At 39.2% G+C, this 23,239-nt stretch overlaps 1 protein-coding gene across 1 annotated transcript in view; it reads right to left on the bottom strand.

The window, feature by feature from the left end:
• SDCCAG8 (SHH signaling and ciliogenesis regulator SDCCAG8) overlaps positions 1-23,239 on the bottom strand; it is a 104,751-nt gene that overhangs the window by 3,934 nt on the left and 77,578 nt on the right. The window contains exons 17-18 of the mRNA XM_058800741.1: positions 2,472-2,598; positions 328-410 (exon numbers count right to left, since the gene is read on the bottom strand). Of these exons, the coding sequence (XP_058656724.1) occupies positions 360-410; positions 2,472-2,598 (178 nt within the window). The 3' untranslated portion in view covers positions 328-359. The remainder of the gene's footprint in view (positions 1-327; positions 411-2,471; positions 2,599-23,239) is intronic.

Raw genomic sequence — 23,239 nt, 5'->3', positions numbered from 1 at the left:
TCTTCCAGAAGTTCCCACCTAGCTAAGAGTTGTACATCCCCCTTTCCCTTCAACTTACACATTTAGGATTTTTTTTATTAAATTCTATTAGGTAAACTTGTCCTTGCTATTGAGTGCTTGTCCTTAAATTTTTAAGTGCTTAAAGAGAAAAAAATCAAAGCACAAAAACTTCAACAGTTTCAAACCCAAAAATGTTTCAAACACTTCCTTCTTCCTTTTGTCTTTAAGTGTTTGCCAGATTCAACTCACATCTGCAGATAGTTTTAGTTGTGCTCTCCTTTCCTCTCCCCCCCACTCTATATATAGGATATAGAAAAAAATACCTACTTCTGCTCATTTCTCTTTATTCATCCAGGTTTTTACTTCATTCCATCTGTGTCCTGTTTGAGATCTGCATGCCATTTTTTTCCCTGAAATGCAACTGCAGTTACTACAGGCTCATGTTTCAAGATACAACAGCACATTTAGCTTAGTGTGTTTTACATCATCTTTAAAAGATTAGGTAATGGCTGAGGCTTCCACCTCACCTCCCCACAAAAGAACCTCCAAAAACTTCGTTAATTATAAACTGTATTTTACTGTATTGTTGGTCAATACTGTAAAATGTGGAATATGAGGTCACTTTAACCTTTGATCAACATTAACTATGCAGTTGTTTGGTTTCAGTACTTCTATACTAACTAAAGGCAATCTTTCTGCAAAAAGCTTCCATTTATGGTGAACTGTTCTTCAGTTTCCTTAAACCAATTGTCTGATATTCCAAGCAGCTCTTTTGGGCTGAATTCCAGTTCCCAGAGAACCACCATTGCTTTAAATATCTGCACATAGATTTTTAAGGCTCATTCTGTAATAGTTTTTTCTATCATTCTTCTTTTCTGAGTGTTCTCAACTTAAAAAGTGTCCTCTGGAGCACAATTAACTTGTAATGAACATAAAGAAGGCAGCTTTTGCCAGTCAAGTATTGATAGAAATTTTAGTATTTGAATGATTTTTCCTATTTTGTATGATTTTTGTACTTCTGCCCAACTCCATAAAAACACAATCACTTCCAGATAAAATAGATTATCAATAACAAAATCCCTGTGGACCATGTAAAGGCTGTTCACATTACCAAGAGTGCTTTTCTGAAAGCAGGAATTTTAATTTATTTTGGGAACAACCACCTCCTGAACCTCTCTTATAGAGAGAACACTATGGTTGCCCTAAAATTTGCCAGTAGTTACTACATGCTGATAACCTTACACTGCCATAAGCCACCGAGTTTGTCTACTAGAACAGGAAGTCCTGTAAAACCGAACACATGGACATGATTAGGGGCTTAACAAAGTATGGATTTTATTCTCCTAGGTTAAACATTTACTGATTTCTACAGATAAAAAGCCTACAAAAATAGTATGATTTAAGTACTTTAAAGTTCTAAGCCCATTCATGTTCTGTTTACTGTTAGGTGTGCTGCTAGACTAAATTTCCTACACTGAATGTCCTTTGTTACCATGTTAAGCAAACTCCAACTATCCTGGGCAAACTCATGAGTTTCAAAGTTAGAAAGCATTGTAATTTGCTTTGTGACTAAGTAAATACACTAAATCAACCTTGAGTTTGATTATCTGATAGTTTTACTGAAAACCTCATTCTGTGCTTGTCAGTTCTCTTCCTTTTTCTGAAAAAAAAGTGAAAGAAGAAAAAAGAAAAAACCCAGCCCTGCAGTCTTCTCCCTTATTTCCAAAGCACTTACTGGCCAAAGAACAGTGGCCAAAACAAAAAAGCCAGAACAGCCCATAAGAAGCCACAGCTTCCTAGGGACCACAGGAAGCAACAATCAGAACTGCTGGAGAAGCAGAGATGTGATGAGTGCTCAGGCAAGACTGATTGTACCTTTACCATCTCACATCTGGGTGCATGAATCACAGAATATCTTGAGTTGAAAGAGACCCACTGGGATCATCAAAGCTCAACTAGTGGCTCTGCACAGGACAAACCCAAGAGTCTTACCATGAGAGGTCATTGAGCAGCAAAAAAAAAAACAAAAAAAACTTTTAAAAATAAAGAGAAAAAATCATTAAGTGATAGAAGGACTTTAGTCTGACAAATGGTAGTAAAACCTCTAAGCAATTATCAATGTCAAGTAACTATTTAAACATTAATGATGTTAAAGAACAGATTTCCCTTTTCTCTGAAAAAGCAACACAAAAATCTTCAGTTAAGAAGTTAAGAACTGTCATTGAGAATAACTTCTGCTTTTTTATTGTCACTTCAAAACACTTTTTTTCATTTAGTTTTGATTTAAGTGAGAGTCAGGTTCAGCTACCTTTCCAATTGTGTGAATTTTTATTTTATTTTTTATAAGGTAATGCTGTATTTAAAAGAACAACAGCAACAAAATCCAGCAGTTGAAATCAGACTGCTGGCAGATTTCTCTGCTAAAGCTGCAGAATGTTCCCCTTAGACTTTCTTTTATTTTGGCACAGTACCTGTGTTCTCAGAAACTGCACCTCTTCTGTAAGCAGGTGCTTCTCTTTGAAGAGCTGATTCTGTTTGTTGAGCAACTCCACTAACTGCTGGGCAGTGGCCTGGCAGTGCTTGTCAAGCTGCTGTAACCTGGAAAAGAAATAGATAAAAGGGTTGCACAGCATCTGAAGTTGGAGTTCACAGAAAAAGCTTTGATCTTTGCACTGGTGGTGGCAGCACCCAGCGTTCAGGCTGGTGGTTGGGCTGAGACTAAAGTATTGCTCCTAGGATGGGCTTTAAATGTATTTTCACACCTTAAATTAGCACTTTAAAGGTCTGCACTTTTAATTTAGAAGCTTTATGAGGACATGACAGCAAATTTGCTTTGCTGTGATATCAGTAAAGATTGCAGGAGTGTATCCCAACACCTGTAGCTAAGCAAGCTGCACACTCTGTATCTGCTTCAGTAAATGTCTTCTTGAAACATACACAGTAGCCCAGATGATAAAACCAAATACCCAAATTCCCTGACAAACTGGACCCGAAGTGACAAAAACTTCTGTTTTCTGTCCACTGCTCTTTGCAAGCTGGTCAATGTCCAAAACTCATTACAGAACATAGCACTTATTTCAAGTAAGCTTAGTGTTAATTAAGCATGTCAGCATAGATCCTTTAACAGTCTAACAGGGATTCCTGGGGAAAGATGTAAAGAGCCCATCATTCCAAAGTCCCTCCTCATCAGGGGCTGCAAAACAGAGGGGAAAAGCTGGCAGGTATCAGAAGAAACATGCAGAGGCTTTCTGCTTACACTGGAAGAACATGTGCCTGAGTTGGGACAACAGTGCTGTAAGACAGGTCAACTGCACATTTATTTCTTTAATCACAAAAGCAGGTATCACTTGTTATTTCTCCAGTGCCTCTTTATTACTCCTGGCATCCAGTCAGAAGCAATTTCCAACTAATGTGAATTTTACATTAGAACAATATTTTTTAGTAGATAATCACAGGTAGCCCATGCAAATTTCAAAAATATTATTGGATGCAAGGCCTAGTGTGCTCTATTGTGAAGCTCTATGTCCTTTCAAATAAACTGCTGTGAATGGAAAAGTCTTTAATTATGGAAATAATCAATTACACATTTCTGCTTGTAACTTCACCACCCATTGTTACATTTAGATTGTCTCCTTGAGCAGAGGGAGAAAGATGACACAGGCAGTGAGCTGGGTTTGACCAGCAGGCCACAACCTTATCATCTGTATCTCCAGTGCTTGACTACAGGTTTAATAACATACTAATCTACAACTCTGGGCCACAATGGATGAAAAGGGTGCAGTTCTAGTCAATGCAGATCTGGATCTGTGAATTCCCAAATTCTGTCTGCCAGTCTGCTCTCCCAAAACTGCTGCCAAGCTGGCCCTTGGTCCACGCACTGGGACTCCCAGCCTGCTCTGCTGCGTTCAGCTCCTGAGGACAGGCTCTGGGCCCTCTCACAGTATCTGCTATTACGTGTGACATGTGCAGCACAGCCACACATTCCCATATGCATTGTATCTGGCCTGCCTGCTGATCTCGTAAATGATTCAAGATGAGAAATGAACAGCTCCACCCACATTCACTGTACTTCCCATATGTTACAACTGCACATCGATGCCTGCCATCATTTTTACAACTGGGTGACAGAACCTTCTGCACATTTTGCTAATACGAGTGAGGGAGGTTGCACGGTCGCCACGTTCACTTTGGCAACAGCACCTACCAGGCAAATGTACTGTGTCCTGAGCATCTGAGTGACCACTGTGCCCCTCCTGCCTAAATGAGATCATTTTTCCACCAAAGTGTCAAGATCTGTCCAGCTGGGATGGCATGCAGCTGCTCCCCCTTGGCCTGGCCGTGTTGGAGGACAGGGACTGACACCATGCTCTGTCACATTACTTCAAGGCACAAGGTGAAAATGTAGCTCATGAACCATGGTACCATGTTTGAACTATCCACAGGACAGCCTGGCACTAAGGAGAAAGCTCCCAGTCAGTAGTAATAACAATATCCTTCACATAATTTCCCATTAACCACTTCAAACCAATCCCAATTTCTATATGGAGGCAGGAGACAGTTCCATGAGATGAGTGGCTCCACAGAAAGAGAACACAACCGAGGCATCATAAGCTGCAGTGAAAGCTTCAAGGTAAATGTTTTGCTCTGATTCTCAGTACCTGGAACTCATAGGCAGCTTTATGTTAGAATGGCTCCAAACTACCCTGCTTTTTTTGTGCAATTACAACATGCAGAAGACTTCATGTGGCAGTGAAATTTGCATCTGAGACTAGGCTATACCCCAGACTGTCCAGAAAAGAAGGGAGAAGTGATAGATAGGGTTTTGTTACGCTTTGACAGGTATGGCTAGACAATCACTGCAAGACCCTGCAGAAATGAGGTGAAACATCAAACACAAAGGACAGCTTTGGCATCAAGGTGAATTCCACCTGCAGAATAATCTTCTGTTGCATCCAACACTCCAAAGTTGTACTAGCACCCACCATGTTACACTTCCCCTTATGTGTGGCCTACAGATAAAAACAAAAGCTGTTTTCTTTTCTATAACAACACATAGCTAAAGCAGGAGCACCCGCAGGACTCAGGCTGCAAGCTCCGTGCCCTGGGAGACTCAGACCCATTAATCCACAGGCAAACCACAATGAAGGTAAAAGCTGACATAACCTGTCAGCCCTCCTCTGGGTTTTAATGTTGATTTGAAGGAAATTAATATGCAATGATCTGTGGGCAGTACCCATTCATCCTGCAGTGGGTATCAGTCAGTCCTTGACATAGTAGAGGCATTAAAAGGTTATTTACTCTTTCAGCATAGTCAGGTTACTGATGTAAAACGTTTTCACTTTACTCCACAGAGCTGGATTTGCTGAAATGGCGTGATTGGATTGCAGCAACCTGCAGCAGCTAAATCACCAAATCCAATAATCATGCTGCACTTACTGGCACACATCTTAATTAGGTTTTAATACAAGTAATCTGATAACTACTTCTGGCCAGCCAGAGCGGAGCTGTCAGTGCTGAAAGGGCTGTTGTTGAGCAGCTCGGCCAGCGCGCTGCCGCGGCTGCCTCCCCGCTGCCCCTGCTGAAGCCCCCCGTCTGCCAGTTGCCATGGGAACCCAGGCCAGCCCATCACCCCAGCAGTGGGTGCTGCGACCCTCAGGCACCCCAGGGCAAGGGCTGGGGCATCAGCCACACAGGGGGGCCACATCTCTGTGGGTGAGGGGTGCTAGGCCTGGCTCCTGCTGTCCCCCAGAGTGACCAAAGCCCAGCACAACCAGCACACGTCATTGTGCAGCAAACTGCCCTTAAAATGCATTTGTCCTGTCAGGCCAAGAGTGTCAAACGATGAGTTTCTAAGGTTGCTCCTGCATTGCTCATTTGCCTGAGGATCAGGGGTGGTTCCTGGTTCTGAGTGGGAAAACCAAAGACCATGCTGGAGACCTCTGCCATGCTGCAGAGATGCAGCTGAAGGGTGATCACTATGATCACACTTAGTTCCTGACACAGATAGATCAGGCATTACCTGAGGTCATCTCCTGCTGAATGCAAGTCAGTGATCAGGCCTGCTTTGCCTATATGATGATCTTGGTGCCAGACTTGCTGCCATCAAAGAGTTAAGGTGTATGGCTGGTGCTCACACTGAGCTTGTTTCTGCAGTCACAACTGCCCCAACTGCTGTCACTCCCCACCCCCTTCATGGGCATGGTAGGACAGATCTCCTCTGCTTTCTTTCCACCTCAACTCTGCTACCTTTCTGCCTTCCCTTTTCGTAGCAGAAGTGATGTTGTTATTTTCATTAAGGCAGAAAAATTTATGTTCACTACCTCTTTGTATCTTGAATCAGCTCTATGAACAGCTAGGATGTTGAGACCAACAATGAAATTATTACTCACATGAGAAACTTCACTGTGGTTTATAGCACTGATAAAATCACACAGTATATTTTGAGGTAAAAAAATTAGTCTATGTATTTAGAAAGGCAGACAAATAGTAAATTAAACCCTGATGTTTCACTAGTGTCCTAAATTACTGTTTACTTAAGATCTTGACCCATAGATCAGTGCCTTGAAACAACCTTAAGTGATGAGCATCTCAGAGAAGCCTCCACATGCTCCCAAAATTTAAATAGGAATATCTACAGAGACAACCTATCCTTTAATTGAACTGCATTCTCCCACCTGGCTTCAAAATCAAAACACTTGATGCACCTTTTTCATGTTAGTAAAAGATAAAAAAAAGCATAAGGGGAAAAACACACAGACCAAGAAGCCACCCTGTAACAGTGAGTAGGAACTAAAGGTGGTGAATAAGCCTCCTCCTTTCTGTCACAGTGGAAGTCCTGACTTCTAACATGACACAGACAGACAGTTCAGGGCATATTAAAAAAGTTTCCATGGAATTTCCCACCCTCTGGAACCCCTATCATACTTCTGTTGCCACAAAAAGGACAAGACTGTCATTTGCTCAGGCAGAGCAGATCTACACCGCTTCTAGGTTAGTAAGATAAGCACTTGCCCATGCTACAGGCAGAACAAACTCATCCAACTGATGTTAACAGATGGTAACTAGAAGTTAATATCCTTTGCACAGTTTGGAACTGGACACCTAAGGAGCAAATGTCCACATTTTACCATGAACCCCTTGACCCAGGTGGCTTTGTATCACTCATTTTTTTCTTAATTTTATATCTGTTGGGTAACATTTAAATTCTCTTTTACTAAAGACACTCTCAATTTTTCCACATACTTTTAAAGTATCTATAGTATATAATTTCTAATAAGATAATATTTGCATGCCACAACAACACCTGCAAATAGGGTTTAATTAAAAGTTTACATAGGAGCTTCCCCTTTGTTTCAGATGTCACCACTGAGTATTAGAATATGTCCTCACTTCCACAGCTGGCCCACCAGGTTAAACAAATAGATCATGTAGGAAACCTGAGCATGGATCTATTCCTGGGCTTCTAATAGCTCATGTCTAACATGCTGAAGAGAACATTATCAGCCTGCTCTTCAGTAGGGGGGTGTAGCAGCTGGGCTTGGCCACCGTGATGACCACTTTTGGCCCTACTGGGTTTTGACAGGAAGGAAGAAATGAAAGAGAGTGTACAGCAGGCTGGAAAAGATATGGGTGAAAGCTTCACTAATGTCTATTTGTGTCCGAATCCCCTGGCTGAAGATGAGGCTTTTCCTCCTTTAAAGGAATACAAATAGTAAGACCTTTGATAAGAATATGAACTCTGGATCAGGTTTGCTCTAGAGAAGAAATAGTTTGGGTTACTATTTTATGCTTTTAGTTGACAAGTATGAAGTAAAACAATTCTCTAGATCATCTAGGCTAGTAATTTAGAATGCTGAAAAATACTGTAGAAAAAAAAAAGAGAGAAGCAGGGCTCAAAGCAGATAATGTTACAGAAATATATTGAATTGTATTGTCAGACTCTCCTTTTTTTGTTTTTTTAAAGATGTTCACCTCTCTGATTTTGTTATGTGCCAGACAGAACAGATTTTGCACAATTTCTCAGTCATAATGGTAGGAGACACATACCCCACTAAAGTTTCGAAACTGGTCTCCTCATGTTTATAAGATATGTATTTGTACTACTGAAATAATTTTCCTGTGCTTGTGTCACTAGTTACAACAATTTCTGTACTTTTTATAAACATGTGCTTGATTTCCCCTACTCCTTATTCCAATTCCTCCTATTTTGTTTATTACCAGACAAACTGAACCTGTACAAACTGCTAGCTAGTGTCCACATAAAGCAATCACTGTATTCAAGCTGTAGACACTGAGAATTTTTAATGCCCAATCTGAACTCTTTCCTTCACAAATACTTTGCCTTTAAAAAGAAATTCCCAGCATGAACCTCATCAGAAGCGACATGTAACAGACAGTACATGTGGTGTCTGGGCAGGCAGCAGAGAATTGAAAAACAAGTCTTCACTTTTTCTATCCCATGGCATGTGCAGAATGTACATGTGGCCCAAGCTGACATCAGGCATTTGAAGCAAAAAACCTGCTAAAAGCATCAGCTTCTGTTAATTCACTTTGTCAGATATTGTCTTAATTAAAAAAAAAAAACAACCTATCGCTACAAAGGGCAGTGCAGCTGAGCTCCAACTGCTTCAGTTGTTCTGGCAGTCGCAATTGCAGGCGCACAGAACAGCTCTGGGTTCGGCCCTGCTGTCCTCACCCAGCCCAGATCCTGGCTGCAACAAGCAAGGGCTGCAGGCACTGAGGTACCAGCAGAAAGCTTATCTCTCTAGCTATCAGTGCCTGCGTTGGAAAGGTAAAACGTTTCTCGCTAGTGACCTTGCAGATGAGAGGCCAATAGTGCTGGCTTGCTGGCTACAGTCCTTCTCATTTGGTTATCTGTAAGGGAGTCTTTCCAAGTTTAAGGATTACATATCACAGTCCTTCAAAACTGTTCTACAGCACAACTCCAAGGCTGCTGTAGTGCATATTTTGACTACTACAAAAATAAACTCTAAAAATATCAAACACAAATTGTTAAATATCTATGGAGGTTTTGCTTGTTAGTTTTGTTGCTTTACCCCCATTATCCTTATTTTCCACTCTAGAGCTGCTCCTCCTTCCAGTTCATTTCAAACAAATGATTTTGCCTTTAAGCTCTGGCAGGCAACACACATTTACTTGTTTTTCCAGCTTCACAGAGGGTTATTGTGGTTTACATAAATCACAGTCAAACTAATGATAGTTGTAGGATTTGTACAGAGTTAGTTTTATGCTTGTGACACAGAAAAGGAGGAATATGACTTATATTGGTGACAGATAATTTTTTTCTGTGCAGCACATTCAGATAGATGTCTTAACCACAAGAGCTCGTTGCTCTCCATCCACACAGACCAGATTGCTTCCATTTGACAACTTAGCCCAAGCTCGGCCTACTCCCCTTCTATTACACTCTAATTTTCAAACTTACTCTAGGAAACAAAAGGTAAAAAAGGGGCATAAAGATCTAAGGAATGGCTGGGAAGGAGGTCAAGGCAGGCAGAGGAGCCTAGGGTGTGCGTGAGAGGTAAGAAAGATCAGTGCTCAAGATCTGCATGGATACACCCAAGGGATCTGAGGAGGGTTTGGCCTCTGTTTGCGCTGGCTGGCCAAGCAAGCTCCCACCTGACAGGGAGCTGCTGCTGGCACGCAACACAGCACTTTGGAGCAGGGCTGTACACCTGGGGCCAGCCCCATTTCCCCACGTTCCTCAGTGCAGCCAGAAACCAGCTCTGCTGAGACTGAAGGGAGTCACAGCATCAAAGAAACACCATGGCGGGTGTAACACAGGAGACTAAAGATAGGGAAAATGGTAAGGTTATTTTGCATTGCAAGGGGCTGAGAGGAAAGCAGTTTCATCCTGAGAAACCACAGGTTTATTTAGAAAAATTAGAAGAGCTGGAGAATCTGAGCAGTATTATCAGCCCACCTTCATGAAGCTCAGCTCTTGTGAGCAGAGAGTCCACTTGGTGTTTTGTTTTGGACTATATTTTAAAACTGCACAAGAAGTTAGTGAAACCTGCAATTGCTTAGCAACACTGAAGGGAAGCATTTCACAGAAAATACATCTTAAAATGCATTAGTACATTATAGACAGTATTACACTCTCTGTAAGAGACTGGCTATTTTGTAATTTATATGTGCATTAGTCCAACAGTGCTTTAATTTACTGCAAGGTGAACTTATTCATTGCTATGAAATAAGGGAATTTTATTGTTGTTTTAGAGGCAAATATCAGTACAGTTATCTTCAGGAAAACCATTAACCCCTCCACAATAAAGAATACAACTGCAACCAGGCAGTTTGGAGATGAGTATCAACACACCCAGACCATAGCCAGTGCAAAGGGTCAATAATGCCTTTCTGGTGAAAGCAGCTTAGCTTGTGGATGAGAATAGCAGCTCTAGAGCCCCTGCAATAGCAGCACAGGGCTGTCAGCAATACCACACAAAACAAGCACTAAGGTGGCTCCAGCCTGGCTCTCCCATGTCACAGTTCAGCACATCGGTCAGTGGTTACTGGACCCTGCACAGACATCCCAGCTTGGTAAGAACACCAGCACCTTCCAGCAGAAAGATTCCTCCTATCCACATGTGCATGCACAGACTCTTTTGTTGGCACCACATTTTAACTATAGTGAAAAATTCTAGCCAAACTATCAGCTTTTTCTTTGCTACAAATTGAAATAAATGTTAATAGCTTTCTTGACACATATTCAATGTAACTATATGAGAAGAATATTTTTCCCTTTGGATTACAGCAAAGGGTCTTGCTTAGTTTTTTTAGGCAAATTATACTCTTCTCATACTACTTCCCCACGTTCTCATCTTTCAGTGGTAAGCAGTGGTAACTTTTATGAAGCAAACATTTAAACAAGCAAGCTTAGAAGTCTCAATGTGCTTTTGGAAACTGAACATTCTCACTTACATAAATGAAAACTAAATGCCTTAACTTACTAGTAGTAAATTAAGAAAACAAAGCTGTGGCTCTTTGTTCAAAAATAAACCATGGGGTTTGTTCTTTTCAGTAGGGATAGAGAAGACAAACACATGCAATTTGAGAACAAGAGATCTACTTGCTATCAGTCAATTACTGTCTCTGTAGACATGGCAACCTCCAATACTGTGGCTGCAGCACAAACACATCATTACTTGAAATTTCTTATATGGGAAGCCCAGAGAAAAAGCACATTTCTCGTTGGTGAACTCACACATGAACATGGGCAGAAAGCAGTCGGGGTCTCTGGAAGGCAGTGAAAGCTCAGCAGGTGCCTCAAGAGAGCCCGAGGTCCCCGCTGGGGCTCACTGGTCCGACTGCTCCTCCTCAGCAGCCACCACAAGAGCCTTCCAGGGAGATGCTGGTGGTCTTGGCACCACTCCTGGTGGACAACTGTCCACCTCACACCTGGCTCAGCCTTGGCTGAGGCGAGCTAATGAACAGGCCGACAAAATGAACCCAAGCCTCCCTCCCGGGGGAGGCTACTTTTGATCAGTGTGGAGCAACATATGCAGGCTTGAGCAGGGGGGCACGCAGGCAGCTCAGGGAAAAGCGTGCGCTGCTGTAACTAAACTGCAGATTAAGCTCAGCACTGCTGTTTCCTAAGCTCCAGATAAGGAACCTTCTGGAGAGCATGAAAAAAATTAAAGCGAAAAAAGAACGATCATTGTAATTTTACTTTTAAATTATTGTGAATCTAGGCTGCACTAGAGCAGCGTTTGTCCCAGTTTAAGGCAGTGTATTTTTCAGCAAAGATACTCATAGGGAAGATGCTTCTCTAGTTAATGGTTTGTTTCTAATGTCTCTGAAACCATAACATTACCTGCTCAGCAAGTATTTACCAACAAATGAATGTTTGGGTGTCCCTCATGTTATCTCCTTACTTAAAAATCATGATATTGGGATCATAATGTACTTAAAATCACTTCAAATAAAATAATCCTAATTATTGAGCTTCTGTACTGCAGCATCAGGGTTTAATTTCCTTAGAAACAAATGTTATCAAGGAGAAAAAACTGCATTTACAGGTCTACTAAAAGGCCTGATTTCATTGAAACATACAGAGGAATTTAGAGTTCTATTCTCTGACAGTAGAGAAATTACTAAAATCTATTTCTGTTATGGATCTGGATACAATAGCTTTCATCTTGATCCAGACATAACTCCTATGAGCTGTAATGTGAACTACAGACTCCTGTAAAGCACACAAAACCCCATGAAATGCTCAATCTTGTGTTGCTAAAAACTAAAGGAGTTCTGCCTTTAACAGAAGCAGGCCCCTTGTTTGCATAAAGAGCACCTTGTCAAACAGAATACAAATGCCAAGCTGGTACATTATAGCCACAAGCACAATAGCTCCACTCTTTTTAACTAAGCAAATCATAGAGAGGGCAGTTTTCCCCCAAAATCTTGGCATCAGTGACAAATTTAGTGAACTGATGTCTCAAAGTGTTCACGAAAGATGCGGGAAATTTGCAGAGGGGCATGAGCTTTTAATTTCAAAGAGAAAGGAACTGTATGTTTTCATTGTAAAAAACGAGAGTGTGAAAAAATCCTAAGCACACAATAGCTCTCTTTCAAGTATAAAGTTCAGAATTACATCTCCCAAGTTTCCTGTACGTTAAAAGAAGAACACATAATAATGATCTAAAAATCCTTCACAAAAAACCAACAAGCAAGGATGAAGCAGTACTCGCCTGGGGGCCAATTGCCTCTCCAGCAGCGGTAAGGCTGTTACTAGGCTTGCAGTACCATTTGTTCCATTACACAATCTCCTGAAGCCTTTTACAGAGAGCTAAAACAACTGCCTGTACCAACACGACACATGGCTTTCCATCCCGACTCTTTGCTAATCCAGACGCTCCAACCATCTTTCTTTAAGATGCCATATGGTTGGCAGAAGCCTGTAGATCTAGCAGCACATCTGCTTGTATGTTACTTCTCCCCTCCAACTCCCCCCTCCACACCACAAAAGAGAGAGCAAATAATTATTTTACATGTAACCAATTAAACTGCATTTAAAGAAGACAGGGATTATTTGGCTCTAGATATTTTAAAAATATAGATTGTCGCAGAAGATCATTTGTCTCTCAGTGATTTGGGAAATACAGTGAAACAAAACAAAGAAATGAAAGGCACATGGGCAAAATGATCCCTGCATTTGAATTATTTAAATGACTGCCATTCAGACCTTATGCCCGAAGATTTATTTCCCACATTAGTGTGCCACTGAAGAAGGGATTGAATTTGCTCTCTGCTTTTGTCAGAGGTGAATCCGACAAGCAGACTAGGAAACTATAATACACCAAACCATGCTTTGTTAAGCAAGCAGAGTCTGTATGCTAATGACTCTGCAGGAATACACTGACACACTGATTTTTTTGGTGTGATGAGCAAAGATTATTCACACCATAAAAATCCTGGTTGCACTGGCATGCAGGCATCCAGGTTATCTCTTTAGAATCCAGACGCCAAGGAAGACAGGCTGCAAAAATAATTTTGTTTGTGATGAGTTATCATTTGTCCATTTATGACATAATGGACTATAACAGAAGAGAAAATATACACTTTGGAGCCTGAAATTAAAAAAAAAAAAAAGAACGTAGAAATTCAAAATAAATGTTCCTATAAAACTCCCACTGACCACTCTGTGATGAATAACCATCTTAGTTAATGAAGGGCAGGCAGAGATAGAAATATATAAGGACAGACTGCACAATTTTGTAGTTCTGTCTGCTGGCAATTTGCAGCACCTTTTGTTCAGAAACACTATTTCCTCAACTTTTCCTGCATCACTAAAATAAGACATTAAAGAGATAAAAGATAACATTTCTACCTCGAATGCTGCTCACATGTATTGTTCATGCAGTTATCTGTGAAGCACTATGGAGCATAGGAACATGCAGCACATGTGCCTGTTCTAGCAAGAACATCTTCTTTTCCAGAAGAACAGAAACTAAACATGCATTTGCTCCAAACAGTCTCCCTGCACCAAGTCTCCATTGCAATGTGCACAGAACATTCCTTTGCCTTCACAAAAACAGTTTTCCTTACAATATGGGATTGCTTGTGTTCAACTACACAGTGAACAAATTGTTTTTCCCCTCAGCTATTTAGGAGTTAGAGTTCCTACACAAATGATGGCGTCCTATCCTCACGGAAAGAGTCGACCAATGTTGAAGGTTTGGTTGAAACCAGCATTTTTGAGGACAATACAAGGTTTCCAAGCTGTTTGTTAAGGCTAGTGCTTTCCTTTCCCCTAGTACTCTCTGTCTCAAGGCTATTTAAAATTTCATCAACATTGCTTTGAACAGTTTTATACAAAACCAAAGTTAAAAAGACATTTTCTCCTCCAATAATTACATTTTTTCTCTCTTTTTCTTAAGAAAAAGATGACAGAAGTTCAAAACACACTGGTATTTCAAAATTTAAAATGTGGCAATGTATTCAATGACGTGGCAATTTAGCTTAGTTTAAATTTGATAGGGCTTGATTTTCCAGTTATAATAAAGAAGTATATAAAGGGTATTTACAGTAACAAGAAATATTTATAACTAGAAATCAGGATTTCAGTTAGTTCTATGCACAATATTCAAAACTTAAAAACTATGAAATGAAGCCAAAATATAGATAATAAAGTCAACAAAACCCCTCTCCAGCTTCTTGGGTTAATATCTTCAGATCGCCTGTGTTTCACACATATTTCTGATCATTGACCAATTTTCATTTCAGGTATTAATGCCCAGGCTTGGCCCACTTGCCCCAATCCTAGAGGACTGTGGGAGATGAGAGAGACAATTATTTTCAATTATCTGATTGCACACATTCACTTCTTTTATTTTCCTAGATGAGGAGTGTCTGTGTGGGTCTTCGCTTTTTTCTGAAAGATTCTTAACAACTCAGTATCACTTAGAGTTGAAAAATGCCTATCCTATCCACTGTGTTGCTTTGGATAGCAAAGCAATAATCAACCCAGCAGGATGTCTCCTGAACATATCAGGTCAAAACCAATTGTCTGTGACCACATCTGGTATGTCTGTGCACACCAGCTGTGACTGAGGTTCCAGAGGAAGGTGTGCTTGGAAAGCTGGCTCACAGACTCCCTCACCCCATCCCAATCCCTCAGCAGCAACATCCAGTGCTGGCCCCTTTCAATAGGAGTCCATACAAACATCAGAAACAGAATTTCAGAAATAGGAAGCACCGCCAGCAGAAGTCCTTCGCACATGTGAAACATGCATTTGATTAGGCACTTCAGAATTGCAATTTACTTTTTAGGCAAGAAGTATGGTTTTAGATTTAGATATGAGAGAGAAAACTAACTTTGTATTTGTGCTATGACTTCTTGTCCAAGAACTGGTGAATAAAGGAACCATGAGCAAAGTCTTCACCAAGACCTGCTGCAAATGGACTGCTGTAGAAATTATGAAAATGCTGCACATGTTCTTATTGCTTGCATGCTAAGAAAAAAAAAATAATTTATTCTCCTGATAAGCAAGGGAAATAAAGGTGCAGCGCATGTCAAAAGCTTCTCCCTTGACTGCAGAGTGTAACAACTGTTGCTTACCATGGCCACTATTAATGATTTCCAATAGAAAGTGCCAATAGGTTCACTGGATTGCAGCCTGGAACGCTTAAGAAACAGGCTGGGTCTGATGAAGACTCTGCTACCATATCTTATCAGATCTTTTTGGGTTTGTTTGGGAGGGGCTTTTTGGAATGTGGGGTGTAGAGTGAGGTTTTTTAAAGTTTTAAAGAAATTACAGTTCTTATTATATGGAATGATAATGATTATATGTATAGGTTTAAAGCTTCCTGTATTCATCTTCTAGGTATACCTGAAATAAATATTGATATAATATTATAATAGTATTATATATTATTATATAATAATAAAAATATCTTGAAAATATATATTGATATAATAATTGTAAATAATTCACCCAGTTTTACTGGGCACTTCATTTGTAAGTTGTAGAAGCAACAGAATTTCTACAGTGATTTGTAGAAATGACAGAACCCTTTTCCTCTTTTGAAACAAAGAGAAACAGGGAATTGAATGTAAAACCACTTCAATTTGAAAAGGACTACATGGGGAAGTGATGATATTAGCAAGGGAATTGATTTCTTCATGAAACAACCACATGAATGCCCTTAGACATCCATTATCAAAACAGAAAACATAGAATCACTACACTCATTACATGACTTCATACTGGCATTTTTAATTTTGTGGCTCCTGTTTTAGTATAATTTCTAGTTCTTGATGGTGACTCCATGCACTTAATTTCAAGAATAAAATAAGAAAATATACCTTTAAGGGAAAATAGGTAATCAACCAGGTATCTGAAAGACTTCAATTAACATTTTGACAAGTTTCATGGTATGTAAACTCTAATGTAACCAATTTTTGTGAATTTAACTCCTTGAATATGAGAAAGCAAATAAATTACAAAAATGTCCAAGGTGCTCTGCAGTCCTTAAGTTCCAAATTTATACAAGTGTGAGCTCTGGAACCATTTTTTTGGCTCTTAAACTTTGCCTTCCTCATCTGACACACGCAGCTTCTGGAAGTATTCAGCCTTCACACGGCAGTTTGTAACACACCAAGTGCACATGAACAATACATGCCCTGATGAATTATTTCTTACTCAATAATGACATGTATTTTACCATATACAACTATTGTGGCCTATTACTGCAAGTTGCACTTGCATTTATTTCTAGAGCTTTGCAGTGTTTTGATTTCTGAAATTTTACTAGCAATCGGATGTCTCTGCCACCACGGCATTGTTATAATCAAAATTAATAGGCCAAGACAGTCTTCTAAAATTAAATTCTGGTCTGAAAGGTACATTTGATCATTTGGGGATCTCTATTCAGATGCTGACAGGGAGACAAGTGAGCGGATGTAGAGAGAATCTGGATATATGGTTCACATATGGGCCTAACAAGAGCAATCTCTTCATATAAAGACACTATTTCTCATGCTAAGTCTACCTTGTTTTCTAATCTCAGCTGAAAGGAATGCTGGAATCTGGGGCAGTTTTCCGCATCAGAGTCTGTTATTTAACTGTCTGATGTCAGAATTCTTGTGTTTTCACAGAACCTCTGTAGTTTAGGGTGGTTGTTTTGCTGTATTTTGGGAGGTGGGTTGTTTAAGATGACCAATGCTACACCCTCTTAGAAATCTTATTCTTCTTGGTTTTTTTTCTACCCAAAGCACCCTGAAATTCAGGTACCCTGACAGATACAGGATTTTTAATTTTTTGGGGGTTTTTTCACTGTTATATTAGAACTACGAGATTACCCCTGATTTAGGAAACCTGGTATTTGGTATTGCCAAGTATGGGATGTTTTTAAGCACAAGTCCTTCATCTGAGTCTAGATCCAAAAATACAGGTCCCAAGCATAATGCTACACTAGTTGTCATCTAGGGCTTCCTTTTGTACAGAAGCAGTATGGCAGCACAGAATCCAGTATGGCAGCACAAGGCAAAAGCACTGAGGAAGAAGAAGAAAACAGATCTTGGTTGCTAAGCTAGCCTGTCATGTAGCAAACATTTGTGTGAAGCCACACACCATCTGACCCAGAGTGTCAGAAAGCTACAGCTAGGTTAAAAAAACAAAAAACAGGACAAAGGAAATCCAGAGCAAATATGCAGAAGGTAGGATGTGGACCATTGCTCATTATGGGGAAATCTTTTCTTTTGATCAACGTACAGCTGTACTGGAGGTACCTGAGGTACAAAACTTTGCTCAAATAGGTTTGGAAGAAAAATGCCAACATTCATTGATGCCTGTAGCTCATAACAAACAATTTCACAGCTCTATCTCAGAAGATGTTAGACAAGATTAGTATAGTACCAAATCCACATAGCACACAGATGCCCTGAATCCAGCAATGTCATGCTCTGTAGCACAGCATGGTTAAAATTGAAATAAAATGCTTGGAGGAAAACAGCCATAGTTCCCAACAAAGTGCTGAGAAGTCTCTGTTAGATGCCATAGCTCAAAGCATTCATAGAATTGGGAAATTACCAGAACTCATGTTTAATGGATTTAAATAACTGAGTAAAACCAAACACAGCAGCACCTCCAAGCTGTGCAATCCCAAGCAACAACTTTGAGAAAAAAAGCATTGGAACACAGAATAGAACATATGAATGTGTGAGGTACTGTCTAAGCTTACCTCAGTTTAAGGGAAGTCCTCAGACAAGGAGGTTAAAGGCAGAAGTTGGTCCTTAAGGCTGTGAAATAATTTTGCAGTTAAGTCATTACAGCAACAAAGGGGCTTGAAGGTTTGCAGGTACCTGAAAGTCACATGGTTCACAGACCATTCCTCATTTAGTTCCCCATCACCAAAAAAATAAAGAAAAATTCTTTTTAATTCAGTGTCCTAATTAGGATGATAATTGTAAAAAAATCCCAAACTATCACACTTGACAATAAGAACCTATGTGTTTACACCCAGACTCTTTTGTAGCATATTGTCAGGAGAAAACTAACTAAACTGAACAATGTACCTACTAGCTCTACCTCCCCTAGCTGGGGTCTGAACTTGATTCCATGTTTTGAAGGAGTCCAAGCCTTTTGAGGGAACTCAGCCAGCAATTCAGGCAAAGATTGCTTCAAAGGAAAAAAGAGGCTTGATTTTTCCCCCCTTTTTTTTTGTCCTCCTCTTTTCTTTTTAAATAAAAGCAACAGCTCCGATTTGTGAGCACAGTTTTGAAAGGAAAGGAGAAAACACCATTACAAATAGCAAGCAAAGTTTTCAGTTTATGAATCTACTAATTCATCCATGAAATATCCAGGTTGCCTTCATCATCATTTCCAAAACACCATATTATATAAGGTAACAATGGAATACTAGGCTGGTCTGTTTCCCATATTTTTAGTTGGCTCAGCTGGAAAGTGAATGCAGGCTATTGCCCCAGGATGAGTGAATAATTTAACTCAAATGCAATTTTGCACAAAACTACTTTCACAACTGGAAAAAGAAAAGACCAAAAAGAAAAAAAAAGAGCATGGCTAGTCAGACTCCTTGTTCTTGTTAAACATAAGAAAATGAGTTTCCTTCCTCTCCCCCCTGCTAAACTAGTATCATTCACAAAGTTTAGTTCACAGTGCTGCTGTTAAATGAGGGAGGTATAAATCCTGACATCAAAACACCAAGCTTTTCTGTGCTAGAGAGGAAATTGCCCCTACACAAAGTGTCAAGTACAAAACTTAAGCATTGCATCTCTGACAGTTCTGCACTGGCCTGGTTGAAATCTCTGCTCAGGAGTAAAATTTATGCTGAAATAGATGCAAGACAAAATCCCCAAATTGTAGACCGATAATTTAGAAGAGGTCTGTTGCATGTGGAAATGGTTTTGATCTTCAGATCATAAACTCCTGGAGGCACAGATCTTCTTTAATTACATGACTACAAAGCACCATGTGTTTCCATTATGCTATTTAAATAATAGATTTAATTTGAATTTACATTTGTTGATGTAAACATTACTGACTGTAACATTACCCTGCAATCTGATGCAGAAAGTCACTGAAGTATTAGCAAAAAATTCCTTCCCAAAAAGATTACAAAGGAAAGAATCCCCAACTGTGCTATTTAAAAATATGAATAGAAATTAGCTAAATAGAACAGAATAAATTTTAGTGGAACAGAAATTTTAGGATGATATTTTCACACAAACAACACTAACAACTCAAGTAATTCTAATTTTTAATTCTGCTCCACAATTATCTATTGTGTTTATGGGACCAAATGAATTCAGATGTTTCCAGCAACCAAAGTTCCACTGGTTATTAAAAGGAAAGAAAGTAGCATGGGAAGGATCACTCACTTATCTTGCAACACTGCTTTAACCAAAGTACAACTGGGGGACTCTGCTAATGAATTTAACTGTCAGGATGCTATCAGTTCTGTTTTTTATCAAAATTAATTTAACCTCTGTTTTTGCATAAATAGTCCCTGTTGTTTAAAACTTTGGGGCTGCTTCTGTACATCAGGGAGGGCTCAAATGAAACAGGGTGTGCTGGGTCCAGAGAAGAATTCAGTGAAGAACAGCTCAGCGGGAAGCATTTGAACACAGTAATATATTTCCCATGCACCATTAATAGAAAAAACCCAAAACCAAAACATCCTACCCAAAAAATCAGAGCTCACTATTGCTGTATAAAAAAGATTTTAGTTTTGTATAAATGACCTGCAAGCACTTCTAACAGATGTTATAATTGTTTGTTTGAGAGAACCTAGGCTAAAACATGAAAAACATCTACATGCCATAAAGACTAGAGAAAAAGTAGCAATATTCTGTAGAGATTGTACTGACTTTCAGTTCTGAACATATAACTCACAAGACAACTGAGCAAACAAATAAGTTGCATGAAAAATTTTGAACAAGCAGAGGTTTTTGTTCGCTGTGTACATCCACAATAAATATTTTTTCAAAAGATCTAGAAATCTTCAGAACTTTTCCAGAAAATATTCCCTCCACATGTACGGTTGGAATACCAAAAATTACATTAAACATAAGAAAAACATAAAATGGTAAAAGAAAAGCACTGCAAGAATACTTTTAGTATTTTGTCTTTGAAGTCTTTATTGTTTTCCATGTTACTTGATGGTTTTTTTTGTCTGGTAGTATGTAAGCCCTCTAACCCATTCTTTCTTTTCCTTTTGTCCTTACACTAACCTGCAGAAGGAATGAGTGGAAATATAAGGCCTTCTGTCTGATCTAAAAACTCAAACAGAGAAAAAAAATCCTGATTGTAAGTAAAAAGATGATGGGCAGACAAAAAACAAGTAAGTATTTAAGTGCTAGGTTTGAAAAAAGACCCCTTATTAGATCCAGATCACCATAAACAGTCCCAGCAGTGGGGAAACACTCAACACTGCAGATGAAGGATCAAGAGGAATTCACATAATCTTGGGGTTTTGATCACATCTTTAACAAATGCACGTACTTATGGCAAGGTACTCTGGAATGCAAAAATTTAATTTAACAAATATGAGAAAAGCATAATATTGACAACTGTCTTAATACTTCACACATTGCAAAGACAATCACTGTAACTTATTTTGCTCTTGTTGCTCACTTCTCCATCCCCAAATCTCAACTCTGCAGCAAGAAGGTAAAACTCTTTGTAACAACCAGATTCTCCTTACCTACTTGCAGTTTTTAAATCATGTTCAGAAAAATGCAGTGAATCTGTAAAAATTGTTATTCATGAGGGTACAGGCCTCCCATTTCAGCTTACAGCAGTTACCTAAATGATTTTAACATGAACTGACCATTTCCAATATGCAACAGGTAAATCTCTCCTTTTGAAGAGTGGGGAAAAAAACAGCTGAAGTTTCTTGAAAAATTGGTAATTTGGTACATTTGGTAAATGTACATGTTCCATCAGATCTATGTTATAAAAACTGGATGACCAAGCCATAGACACTATCTTTAAAATATCAAGTCAGATATTAATAGGACTTTAAGGAATCACACAATATATTTACCATGAAAGCAATTGTTCTAAGACCTAGTAGCTGGCTGTTTACAACAATACTTAGGTGACCTCAGAGAAGTCAATACAACTACTTTTTCAGTCAGAGGTGCCTTTACATTTGATGGAGACCTTGAAGAACTGGGCTTTCATTAAAAAGTAATGGAGCCCTTCTTCATTTAAGTCCATACACGAAGTACCATTTCTGGCACAGTAAGTGTGTTATAAGCTCTTACAGGATCTATCAACATTCAGTCTCACAGATTATAACATCATTATTTATGCTGATATTATAGAGTAAGACCAAAAATCGTACTTTGAAATCTTTGAATATTTCAATTTAGTGTCTGTAGAGAAATTCTTACATTTTTTAATATGGAGGAGTAATGCTGTTTTGATCCTTGCCACAGACTATCGATTTTACATATATTTACATGAAAACTACTGTGTGAACTTTTTGTTTTGCACTACCTTTCTTAGTAATGATAAAAAAGACTTTGTTTCTTTTGATACAGTTTAAAAACAGTTCTGTAAACACAGAAGCAGCTAGTGATTTAACATCCTTTTTTGCCCATTCTCTACCTCAGTACAGAACACTGAAATGAGTATTTCAGTAGTAGTGAATTCCAAAAAAGTGCTTTTCCTCAAAGGAACTTTATGCTCATAATGTTTAGATCAATATTGAGATAATATTTAGATAATTTCATTGTCCACTACCATTAAGTTCATCTTCTGCTTCTTTCTCTGTCAACAAGAGCATCTTGTAGGTTAGGACAAACATGGCTTTGTTCACCTTTGCCTAAGGCAATACAGATTTGGAAGCACAAGCCTTCAATAACTAACTTCCACAGAACATGTAACTATCCCAAATACACATCAGGGCTAACCTAGAAACTGCTTCCAAGATTCTCCTACAACAGACTTATAAGCATTTACCAGTCATAGTCTTTCTCTAAGATGGACCGTACAAAACACAGTAACACAGAGAAAGGAAAATATGTCCAAGAAGTAGTGGTCAAAGCCCTTCTCCTCCTAGAGGTGCCATAGGACTTCTAATACCTCAGAATAATACAGGATTGTTTTCAAAAGGGTTTTGCCTGAAAGAATCTCAAATATTTTAGGCTGGACTGTACATTGGACCGGACTCATTTTATCTGAGTCAAGCAGACCTTATTGTCACTTGGATCTTCTCTTCCGGGAAACCTGGAATTTCAAACACAATCCTTGGACAACTGACCATCAATCCATTTTAGAATAACCAACTCAGTGAAGATACCTGTACTCAGCTTTAATATATTTTTCCATGTCAATCACAACTGCAAAGAGTAAGTAAGAGGTGTACTGACTGCTGCCTCATCGTGATCATTACAGTGTCCTTTTATGTTCAGAGACAGTGCCACATATAGAAATGATGGATTTAATTTCCAAGTTGTATTATAATTATCTACTCCTTACAAAATGAGCAAAGAACTATGCCTTGGTCAGAGAGTTCAGCAGGGCACTATCACAAATAGTTGTCTGCTGCGATTACCCTTTCTGACATGAAGCTTGGATTTCAAGTCCTATTCTAATTCAGTGGCTTCTACTTTTGTTATTCACTACCAATTCCTCTGCACCCAGCAATGCCAAGAGGTCAACAATTAAATTAATTCAGAATACATCATGAACGTAAGAGTGACCCTATATTATATCTTCATTTTTTCCCTTTGATCATCCCTTTATTTGAC

This window comes from Ammospiza caudacuta, chromosome 3, assembly GCF_027887145.1.
Source record: "Ammospiza caudacuta isolate bAmmCau1 chromosome 3, bAmmCau1.pri, whole genome shotgun sequence".
Taxonomy (NCBI): domain Eukaryota; kingdom Metazoa; phylum Chordata; class Aves; order Passeriformes; family Passerellidae; genus Ammospiza; species Ammospiza caudacuta.
This window is presented reverse-complemented; position numbering and strand designations above follow the sequence as displayed.